This window comes from Takifugu rubripes, chromosome 1 (genome assembly GCF_901000725.2).
Source record: "Takifugu rubripes chromosome 1, fTakRub1.2, whole genome shotgun sequence".
NCBI classification, from domain to species: domain Eukaryota; kingdom Metazoa; phylum Chordata; class Actinopteri; order Tetraodontiformes; family Tetraodontidae; genus Takifugu; species Takifugu rubripes.
This window is the reverse complement of record NC_042285.1, coordinates 15,461,865-15,473,365: the sequence shown is the minus strand read 5'-3', so window position 1 is coordinate 15,473,365 and position 11,501 is coordinate 15,461,865. Positions and strand designations below refer to the sequence as shown.

The 11,501-nt window shown below is 42.1% G+C and overlaps 1 protein-coding gene across 4 annotated transcripts; it reads right to left on the bottom strand.

Moving 5' to 3' along the window:
- Window positions 1–1,029: 1,029 nt before the first annotated feature.
- tmtc4 (transmembrane O-mannosyltransferase targeting cadherins 4) lies at window positions 1,030–11,176 on the bottom strand. 4 transcript variants are annotated; one of them, XM_011606949.2, is made up of 18 exons: window positions 10,747–11,176; window positions 10,445–10,648; window positions 10,220–10,335; window positions 8,936–9,152; window positions 7,991–8,078; window positions 7,711–7,811; window positions 6,482–6,574; window positions 6,136–6,297; window positions 5,714–5,916; window positions 5,398–5,572; window positions 4,644–4,775; window positions 4,486–4,565; window positions 4,277–4,384; window positions 4,023–4,164; window positions 3,248–3,362; window positions 1,907–2,019; window positions 1,468–1,537; window positions 1,030–1,297 (listed from the first exon to the last, which is right to left on the bottom strand). In XM_011606949.2, exons 2-18 carry the CDS (start codon window positions 10,604–10,606, stop codon window positions 1,149–1,151), a joined length of 2,226 nt encoding a protein of 741 aa, XP_011605251.2. In that variant the 5' UTR covers window positions 10,607–10,648; window positions 10,747–11,176; the 3' UTR covers window positions 1,030–1,148. The 4 variants fall into 4 exon arrangements, with proteins under 4 accessions (XP_011605251.2, XP_029702380.1, XP_029702392.1 ...); XM_029846520.1 differs by lacking the exon at window positions 6,482–6,574; XM_029846532.1 differs by lacking the exons at window positions 5,398–5,572; window positions 5,714–5,916.
- Window positions 11,177–11,501: the final 325 nt, after the last annotated feature.

Here is an 11,501-nt window from a genome sequence, read left to right as displayed (position 1 = left end):
GAGATCTTCCCCGTGACCCTTTGAAGGTTCTCTGCTAAAGAGCTGTTTTCACAGTGCGTTGGCTGCGGGTTTCCTGCCTCGGCCGGCCAGTTGGGCCTTTCACCCATTAACTACCGAGGCTTCAGGAGGCGTGGAGAGGAGGAGCACACTTTCAACCTCCAGGTGCCTCTACACTTAAAAGTAAAACAGGAGAGGCTGATTTATTTTTGAAATCTTAACTGAATTAGCCCACCGGCGGTCAGCGCCGACCAGCTGAAGTCTTTCAAACAGCGTGAACGTTACAAAGGAAAGCCCTCTCGGTCCATGGCAGCTTTTGGAGAGGCGAAACATTTGGAACCGGTGAAGAAGAGCCAAATCAAATAAAGTCTTTCCAGCAGATCCTCTGGTTGCACACGTAGCGTGGACCCAGAGTGGCCAGCTGACACAACAAAGGGTCAGAGATGAAAGCCGAAGTTCGCCGCGGATCAGTTCCACATGGCCTTTGAATGGGGCAGCAAAACAGCAGAGGCACGCAACACACCTGCTCCAGAGGCATCTTGAACCCATGAAATCGGACTGAGTATTAAAATAAAATTCAAAGATGGAAACGGCATTGTGAAAATCTAAATGAGTGATTATCAGTGTGATTTCAGCGCGCTAGCAGCAATGGTAACCCTCATAATGTTCTCCCATCTCTTCAGACTCCAACTTTTCTCTCCCTTTTAAGAGTATTTATGATATTGATATAAAATACTATCAAAACCGCGTCCTTTTCTATTGCCTCTATTGCTAAGTCAAGAATTAAAGGATTTGAATTTTAAAAAAATTAAAAACCATCCACAGCACAAATGGTGTAGATGTAATCAATTCATAAATCAACAGATTAATATAAAGAGCTCAATGAAGTGAAATCCTAATTATATGATAATAAGTAATAGATCAAGTAATAAATAATTTAAAATAACCTATCATGCAGCTGTACAACAAATTTAGATTTTTAAGTCAACTTTCAGGTATCTATTCCTGAAGTACTGAAGCACGAGTCTGACCCACAGAACACTTTCTTTATTTACAAATAGGGCAAAGGCAAAATTAGTGTGATAAAATAAGACCACGTGAAACGGAATAAAAGGAGAAACTCCACAGGGTCGGCGCTCCTGTGGGCCCCCTCAGGGTGTGAGCTGTTTAAGCTGGTCCATTTTGCGTCGCAGCATGTTATAGTTGTCTCTGGTACCGGGAGCCTCGGGGTCCAAATTAAGAGACAGCTCGTAGTGCTTCTCTGCCAGCTCGAGCTTCCCCCAGCGATGATACAGCACGGCTAAAGGAAAAAGAACGCTTCAATGACCCTCTATTCATTTACAAAGGCAGGCATCTAATCAGACTCCACCCGCTTGCATCCGAAACGATTCTTTTAAATTTGAAATTTTAGGAAGGGTGCCTGCTCAGTACGTGGAAGGAAAAAAAAAAACTCAAGCTGTGGTAGCTCACCTAAATTGCCATGGAAACTGGCAGCATTTGGGTTGATCTGAAGAGCACGCAGAAAGAAGCCCTCTGACTCCTGAGGACAAAAAAAGCAGGTAAATAATCTACACAATTGCAGCCACATCCTAAACCACCATAAACAGGCGTGAGCTGCTCTGCTCTGCACGAAGGCTCCTTGATCATTTATAATCAGTCTTAACTTGTTTGCAGAGTAATTCTGTTAGTAATATATATTTTTTTAACTTTAAATATAATTGGTGTTCAGAATTCTGCCTCCATGAGTTGTTTTTTTAAAAGTCTTTTCTGTTATTAGCGTGGGCGTTTGGAGGAGGACTGGACTCAGTGTTGGAAGGTTCCAAGCAAAACAAAGATAAAGAAAAACAGGCTGAAAGAAAGTCACTGCTGTGTCATAAAAGGATCAGAAAATACAGCTCTGCTGACTGACCTTGTATTTCTGTAATTTCCCCAGAACATTTGCCAATGAAAACATGATGGTGGGGTCTTTGGGGAGGAGCCTCAGAGCCTCTCTGCCGATCAGCTCCGCTTGACCCAAGTTACCTACGGACCAAGTGCAGCAAACCAGGGGGGTTCATTAACCGGAGGTAGACGCCGCTCGACACCTGCTGTAACACCAGCGGCATTGCACTCTGCAAACGCATGGAAATCTGACTCTTCATAACACTCATTTAAAATGGATTCTCCAACTACTGCGCCTACGTAGACAAATCGCTTTGGCTTTTTTTTGCAGTGTCTAGAGCAGTTTTTCCTCTCTACATGGGGAGAGGTTTAGTCTCCTAATTAAGGTTGAACCCAGGGCTCACTGGGTTATTGATCCTCGTCACAGACCCATCTGACGTCTGGTTACAAATGGAATAAGCTGAGAGAGAGAGAGCGAGAGAGCGAGAGCGAGAGCGAGAGCGAGAGAGAGAGAGAGAGTCAGGGCAGAGAGACCCTCAGACAGACCAGTGTCATGTCCTGAGTCATGGCCCGTACCCTCCAGACACAGCTTGCCAACATTTGGCTGCATATGTGACCGTGTCTAAGTGCATCTGCCTGGACTACAGCTATTGTGCCCTTTGTTTGTATAATGATTAAATAAATAAATAAATAAATAACGGGGAGGGGGTTGAGCATCAAAGAGAGAGAGAACAAAATCCCAGTGCTATTGGTAAATGACACCTATTGTTCTCCTTTCTCCCACTCTCTCTTTTTTGTTTGGTGAGGAGGCTGGGAAGAGGGGGGGGGGGGAATTATTTCTGTCAGGTTTGGGGAACAAATGTGGCGGGGGAACTCTGAGGGGGCGCTGTTCTGGTGGTGCTCGCCCATCTTTGATCAGGAACATATTGGGCTCTGATTGGACAGATCCACTGCCTCCTGCAGAGACTCCGCCCCTATGGGAGAAGCTTCTGACAAAATGGCACGAGCGTTTTGGAAATCAGAGCATTCTCCACACGGCAGGGAAGTGCCTTCAAAACTCACAACACAAAGCTTTAATACATAAATTTCAGGCATTACTGATTCCTGCTCTTCCGGTCTAATCTTGTTGGCCGTTTAGATTTCCTGCCTTTCTAAAATAACAATGCTGTGTTTCTTGGCTGTTAGTGCAGGAACAAGCTGTACTCTGAACAGAAGGAGCTTTAGATGTAAACAACCCTTTAGAGGAGAGGGGAAAATACATGTGCTGTGCTCTTTGTCCTGAAAAGAAACTGTAAATGCAGTTTAGAGTGGGAGCAGATGTGAAGGTTCCACAGCACATGCAGCCTTTTGCTTGTGCGTGGTCTGATACCTGTGTTGTCCAACAGAATGACCATGTTGTTCCATGCCAGGCTGTGGTCTGGTTTTAGCATGGTCGCATTCCTCCAGGCGTTTAGAGCATCGACGTGTCTGTTCTGGTCAGCATACTATTGTGACAAGAGACCCAAAGAGTCATTGTGTGCAGAGCAAATACTGATCACAATGCTATCAAAGGGTGGGCTTTCATGTGGATCAGTTAGTGTAATGGGAACCATTTATGTTTGCTAAATATAAGATGGAAAATACATAAGATAAAAGAAGGATTCCCAGTCAATGGACATCCCTGAGTTAGGTTCAATCCATTACAGAGAATAAAAGCAATGGGTCACAGTTAAATCTGGCAGTGACGGTGCCAGAGAGGGATAGAATACTGAGGGACACCAACACGATTCCAGGGACTGCTTTAGGTTTTTTGGAAGCTGCCAAAGACAGGTTAAAGGTCCACTGAAAGCCCACTTCTCCACTGCTTACTAAGCTTTGAGACCATAAACGCACCGCGGCCTGTGCTGACACTGCAAGCGAACTGTCTTTTCGAGAAATGTACCTGAAGCGAGCAGCAGAATCTGCACAGGGATAGTTTATAGACAGCCAATTCATAGATCCCTGGACAAATTCTGGCCTAATCCACACAGAGCTTGAATGGCTTCACAAATAAGAACAGATGTGGAGGTATACGCTTAACTGGATCCCGTCCACAGGCTCAGAAGTTACTACGGACAAAACTGCATCTGCTTATCACCAGATAAAAACCGTGCTCATGGTCTCACCAAGCGTCCCAAGTTATAGTAGCAGTCCGGGTATTTTTTCCGGAAGCGGATGGCATTCAAATAACTGTACTCTGCATCTTCATACTTCCTCATGCTGTTCCGAACTATTCCCAGATTCATCCACGCTGCAGCAAAGTCAGGCCTTCACAGATGGTCACAAAGGTTATGGTTAACAGAAAACATGGCAAAATCAGTTGTGAGAAGAGGTTTATAAATGTGTGTAAAGGGAGGGTTTCGCTGGCTGGGTGACCTACTGAATAGCAACGGCTGCTGTCAACAGCTGTTCTGCCTCTATCAGCTCATTTCTTTCTTTCATAATATTCCCAAGGTTGTTCATAGCATGGACGTAAGTAGGGTGCAGCCTAAACAGCAGAAGCAGAAAATCAGAGTTCATGGCCCAGCACACGCACTGTTTGGGGTCATGATTCAAAGAGCCAGAGGCTGACTGGATGAATGCACTCACCTGACGGCCTCTCTGTAATATCCGATAGCAGCAGTGGTGTTTCCCCGGTCCGCCAGATTCTTACCGACGTTATAATGTACCTGAATCAGTCAGCCAGGTGAACACTGACGTCCAATCTGCGTATGCGAGGCATGCTGTAAATAGAAAAGCAGACTCACCTTAGCATTGAGGGGACAGACGGACAGAGCGCTGGTGAAGAGCCTTTTTTCTGACTGCCACTGGTGGCTACGGAGAGCAGAGCGAGCCATGTAGAAACACAGGAGCACGAGCATGCAAACACGCAGGAGATTCTACAAGGAAAGAGGAAAGAAAACGAGTCAGCCAGGTACAGGAAGTCATTTTATCCCTTGAGTTAAAAAATAAAAGGAAAACTTTATACGCCATCAAAGATAGATAGCATCTAAATAACATGCCACCTGCTGCTATCATCCCTTTCACAGGTGGGTCATGAGGCATTTCTTCTGTCTGAGTCTGATCTGGATCTCTGAATTATGGATTCATTAATGCTGCAATGAGGCAAAGCATCTTACTGAAAAATCAAGGTCAAATTTTTATCTTTGCGCTTGCAATTAGAGATTAGAGCGTGTGTGAAAAGATGCTGATTAATGTTTCAGTGCTCACCAATAGCAATGCCTATTATACAAAAAAATTGCTTAACAGAATGTGACACAAATGAATTGGATTGCATTTAATAATAATATACCATAACATATTATGGTTTAGGCCCGTTTCTGTTAAAAACTAGGATGTAAAATTAAAACACTGATGCAGACCCTCTGTTTTGTTGTTTATATTGAAATTATTATGGAATTGATGAAGATGATGACATTTTTAAGGACAGGGTGAAGAATTAGTGATGATAGTCTCCTGTATCACTGCCTTATATGGAAGACGCAATTATCCACACTTTACCCTGTATTTTGACCAGCGGTAGCAGCAGTGCCCAAAGGCAAAGGCCAATAGGAGGCAGTAGCCAGCAGAGGACAGATAAAGGACCCTCTCAGCAATGACAAAGCCGACCCTAAAGAAAACGTTACACGCTGGCAAGAAAGGGACGACCAGTAGCACCAATGCCAAGGTCGTCGTCCTGGCAGGAAGAGAAGGAAGTTAGAATATGATAAAATTGCTCACATGGTTCCTTGTCAAACCGTTTTGATAGCCAATGTAGAACTAGAATGACCAACATGTTTGATCTACAACTGCGAAACAAATGACTGCGCTCCCTTACCTCCTTCTCTGTCTGTCCGGCGAGTACAAGGCTTGTTTTATCAAGCCTATCAGAAAGCACCAGAGCAGCAACAGCCACCCCATCCTCCAATCAGTGGCTGATTTAATGAGCGGCACACAGCCCATGGACCAATCAAAGCACAGCCACCAGGGACACAGCAGCAGCCAGGCATTCAGACAGTAGTAGTAATTATAGTTCACTATCTGCCAATCACGGAGTAACAGGAGGCCGCAGGATGGGAGGAAGTCGGGAAACATGAGAAGCATGTCAAAAATCACAATCAAAATCAAGGACTGTGTTTAAAAATATCCAATGGGAATGCAGCTGTCCACAATAAAGCGTGAATTCAGATTTTTTTTTAATAATTTACTTTTTTTACTACCTTCTTTGATTGCAACCAGCATTTAAAACACCTCACTCACCCTAAGAAACACATTTTCTTCAAAAGAGGCCGGGTTGTCGACCTCAGTGAATGCTGGTGGTCCTGTTCCCATGATCCTCCAGCGTGCATAAAGCATCGCCAGGCCTCCCAGACCCATGAGAGCCAGTCGTGTCAGCAGTCCTTTTTGGAATATTTCACTGAACTGCAAGACAAGCAAATCACATCAATAAAGACAGACTGCTCAGTCATTATGCCAGTAGCTTTTTACTGGGTGTAATGAGGTAAATTTCATATCTTTTAATGCAGACAGTTTATTCCATGTGACATTAATTTTAGTTTATAATTTATGAAAGAAGGTGGGGGGTGGTATATGAAATGCTACTCACAGCAAGTGGATTCTTTCTACGGAGTAGCCTCTGGGTTAGTTCATACACATTAACATTACAGATCAGGAGGACATCAAAAGCTGCATTTACACCCTAAAGAAACATGCGTAGATTAAGGTAAATGGCATTTAAAATGCACATAGGTCAGTGAACAAAATAGATTTTAAGCTGTTATTGAACATACACTGTGTGCATAATTATTAGGCAAGTGATTATTTTGACCATATCATCCTTTTATCCATAATTTCCAAGTCCAGACTGTATAAACTTGACTGTAATGTATATCAGGTGATGTGATACGGGGGGTGGGCTGAGGAGATCAACACCCTACATCAAGGTGTGCGGAATTATTAAGCAGATTCTTCTCCTCGGGGAAAAATGGGTCAAAAAAGAGATTTAACTGACTCTGAAAAGTCAAAAATTCGAATCGAAAATGGAACCAAGACCATCTTTCAAGAGGACTGATTTTGATGCTCCATCACATACATCAAAGTACTCCACTGCGTGGATGGCCAGTAAAGATGGAAAACAAATGACATGGCCCCCTTCTTCACCTGACTTAAACCCTATTGAGAACTTTTAGGCCCTTCTTAAGCAGGAAATGTGCAGTAAAGGTAAACAGTACACCTCTCTGAACGGTGTGTGAGAAGCTGCACACAACGTTGATCAGGAACTGACTGACTCATGAATGAAAGGCTTGAGACTGTTCTCAAAAAGAAGGGTGGCGATATCGGTCACTGGAGTTTGGGGTTTTTTTTCCTTTCAGAAATGCATATTTGTACATTTTGAGTTTATTATTCTCACTTTAACAGGTGAAAATAAAGAAGTGATGTGGGAAAATATTAGTTTTTTCCATTTAGTTGCATAATAATTCTGCATACTACTAGTTGCCTAATAAGGTTGTGCAGATATATATTCACTTAAGAAAGCCAAATCTTCCCATTTACTAATTAGATGTTCAGGTTTGAGGGTCTGTTATCATTTTGGATTGACCAAGAGCACTGTTGTTGTACAGTAACACAATTCATCCTCAGAAATACAACTTGCCTAACAATTGTTCACACAATATATGAAAACATGAAACATTATGGGCTTTCTCTTCACGGAATCAGGAGCACAAAGACCAAATCAAATCATTTGCTGTTTTCTTGCCACCAAATGAGTGTTAAGATCAATGAATGCTAAACTCACACCGTGATGCGATCAAAACAACAAAAAAGACTTTGTACCAAGACGGTGATGCCTTGTTCTTTACAGAGCATCGCTGCAGCACACAGCAAGATGCTGACCACAACCCACTGGACAGAAAACCTGTCATCTCTGCCACTCCCTGAGAACACAAAGAGCAACACAAGCCTTCAAATGTAGGCGTTTAATGTACTGTTGTAAAGAAACAAGTAGCTTAATGATTGATGTCAGCAGCTATTATTTTAATTAGCACATACTGACTGTCAGTAGTGGTGGTTCTGCAACATTGGAGGATTAAAGGGTTAATACTTGGGCGCCTACCTCTGCTGAAGGCTTTGCAGTAGGTTATGAAGGAGAGCTGAAAGAACACGGCGCACAAAAGATCTGCTCGACCCACTATACCAGCCACCTTGCAGAAAAGGAGAAGAAAAGTTGGCAGACAAAAAAGACAAAAAATCCCCTAAAGAAGCATCAAAACAGCCCCGCCATTTTCTGTTAACGGCTGTGGTCATGGGAGGTACGAGAGTCGAGCCCAGCAGCTCTTGGGTGGAAGGCACAAATGCACTGTGGAGAGTTCCCCAGTTTAGAACCAATTTAGCGATTCCAATCAAGCTAATGTGCATGTTTGGAAAGAAACCCTGCACGTGCACAAGGAGAACAACATGACATGGCAAAGCCTCAACCTGAAATCAAACCCAGAACTACAGCTGAATATTTCATGTTTAAACCAAGTCTACCCCTGTTACATATTCTTATTAAAATAGGAAGGACAAAACTCAGTAACCAATATTGCTCATTCGTGTTTGTCTCTTTATATACCTTGTGTGTGTACATTATGGTTGGCAGCCTGGGGCTGCCTGCTTTGATACATACAGCAGGCACGAGCCAGCATTGTGCCTGCTTCACACCCCCCAGGTCTCCCCCAGTCCTTGACCTGCATGATTTAAGAGAACGAGACGGAGGATTGTTGCTTTTCAGCGAGCTTTATTTTTCTTCGGCAACTAAGACGCTGCAGTGAGGGTCATTAAGAATATCAAAACAGCTAAAGGTTGGGCCTTTATGCAGATTAGCCCCATCGTCCTTATGTTATGGAGTTTATGTTCAGGAAATGGATCCAGAGTATATATAACTTAAAACAAATGTGCATTTCCACTAGTGGACATTATCTATGTGCTCTATGTTGTATTGCTAATGTAAAGTTTGGCATTTGTGTTTTCAGAATTGTATTTAAAAACAACAAAGATGAAGTTTCCCATTTCAACTTACACTCTCAGTATGAATTGGATGTGCAGCAAAGATGAGGCCAGCAAGCACAGAGGTCTTGGGTGCGAGGTTCAACATCCTTCCCTTGTCATCATATGCAAGTCCCCCAGTCAATATAGCAAACACGTTGATCATAAGTGCCGATATGGCAGCATGGAGGATGATGTTCAGCACGTGAAAGCCAATAGGGTTCAAGCCTCCAGCCAAGAGGTAGTTTAGCCTAAAAAGGAAAAGAAGAAATGTGGTGAGCTAAATATAACAATATAAAAGTTATACAATTCTCATTAAGAAGTTCAGTGTTTTATAACTAGCAAGGCAACACTTATACTGGCCGCACCAGAGCCATGTTTCCATTTTTACCTTGTTCTATACAGTCTTAGATGAAAACTCAATAGTAAGGATAAAACAATTCCTCGAGTAAATAGCTCAAATAGCTCAATGGCAAATAAAATCTAAAGTAATCCATTTATTTGAATGTAAAGCACAAAGCACAGAATATTGCACAGGGTACAGTTAATGTGGCACAATGTGCTTATGCAAACGAAGGAGGAGGAAGCAGAGATGTTTGAGTGAAGGAGCGGGAAGATTGAAAAGTCAAGGGAAAGTAGCAATAATGATGACATTTTCTTGTGTGTATATATATGGTATCAATGTGCCCTAAACAGGAAAAAATGTGTATGTTCCAATTAATCAAAGGAATTTTCAACAGAATATCCAATCACCAAAATATTAAATAGCTGCAGCCCTACTCAATGCAAGCTCATTTGATACCTTTTACTAATGTAGTTTTCTATAAATATCCTGAAAACAGTAAAGGGATGTTTTCTTATTTGTGATGACTGATATGACATGTCTAGGTATATTACACCACTTCAGCTGGAACTAAAGCAGATTTAAGCTGCTCTTCATCTCACCTTCCAAACAGATAATTGAGATAATGCCTTACAATGCGTTGTTGATGCTGGAGGACTAAAGTAAAAGTAAAATTTAAAAGAAAATTGTTCAGATAATATTCACCATTAGCCAAAGTTTACTGTAAATCTAAGATTATTTTTGGTTTAGAGCCAAGCACAATACATTCACATCAACCAAATTAATGCTTTTATTTAAAATAAAAATTGGAGTTCTGGTATGTATAAAATATCAAGCAGTTCCCCTGAAATTTAGAAAATGGTAATAAAATATCTTAAAAACTGCACCAGGAGCCTTGTTGATGGCTGACAAAGTATAGACCAACATTGTTCAGTTGTGATAAAATCACTTATTTTGTGAAAGGAAGTAGCTTACCGAAATGTTAGAACAGTTAAGGGGCGGTAGGATTTGTGACTGGAGTTGCTGCTCAGGTTGCTTCCCCAGAAATCGTTGCTCCAAATGTTATTCAGGGGAGTTGATGGTTTCAAGTCCTGCAACAGGAACACGGTATTAGACTGAGTATGTAGCCCAAACTGTGATCATTACAATATATGGATACAATATATAACTACATGTGTAGTTAGAAAGACGTGCACATACCTTGTTGTTGACAATTGCTTCTGAGTCATCAAAGACAAACTCCCCATCATAGCTGTTAATGAAGCAAAGCAGCGCAACCAAGGCGACGGTGACCTTTGCATGGATTAAAAAAGGCTTTGGCAACGGTATCTGGTGATCCCAGTAAACTTCACATAATGCCATTTTGCACGAGGTGTTCGATCATTCTTTGTCGTGATCTGATCCCTGGTGGAAAGGAGGATAATACAAGCAGATAAGCGGCACGTCTCATTCCCATTTACATGTCACTGTTTAGAAGAAGGGCACGTTTATTTGGAACATACCTTCTTTATCGTCTACCAGATGTCTTTGGTCTTGGTTAGCTTACATGTTAGCTTCCTTTACAGCTGGTTAACAAACATTTAAATTGCTAAGCCACGAGTTTAACACAAATAGACATTAACTCTGCATCTGCAAACGAGGATAAGGCATCATAAAGTTGCCATTGACACCAGACGACACGCTGCTACTGAGAAGGTTGCATTAAAAGGCATAGGCAGGTGCTAATAAAGCCTCATTTTAGCTTATCTTCCTAAATTATCTTCTCAGCCATAATACATTACAGAAACAGCTTTTTAGGAAAGATAGTTCATCTCGTTTCAAAACTTTGAAGAGATCCGTTGAATATTTTTAGCCAAAGAAAGCCGCCACGGAGGTGTGCAGAGGGAGAACTCTGAGCTGTCAACAAATACACAGCTTGATGTCCACCACTTCCGGGTTACGTCACAATCACGTGTTCGTTGTCGCCCAATTGTCCTCTCACCCGGCGTCGCGAGGGCTACGGGTCCGGTGAACGTGTGTCTCGTGCGTCATCGATACAAAACAATATTTCTGTTTACCTAAAAAGAAATCCACCTATCACCAAATCATATTTCATGATTTAACTCATCTCACTTTTTATTTACTGTTTTCTTCTACATCTATGTATTCCTTTCCATTTTCCTTATAATTAGGTAATTAACTGCTGTTTAACATTGCAAATGCTGTGTGCATATTTTCTAAAATAGTTTAATGTCCACGTAAAGGCAAAATATTGCCA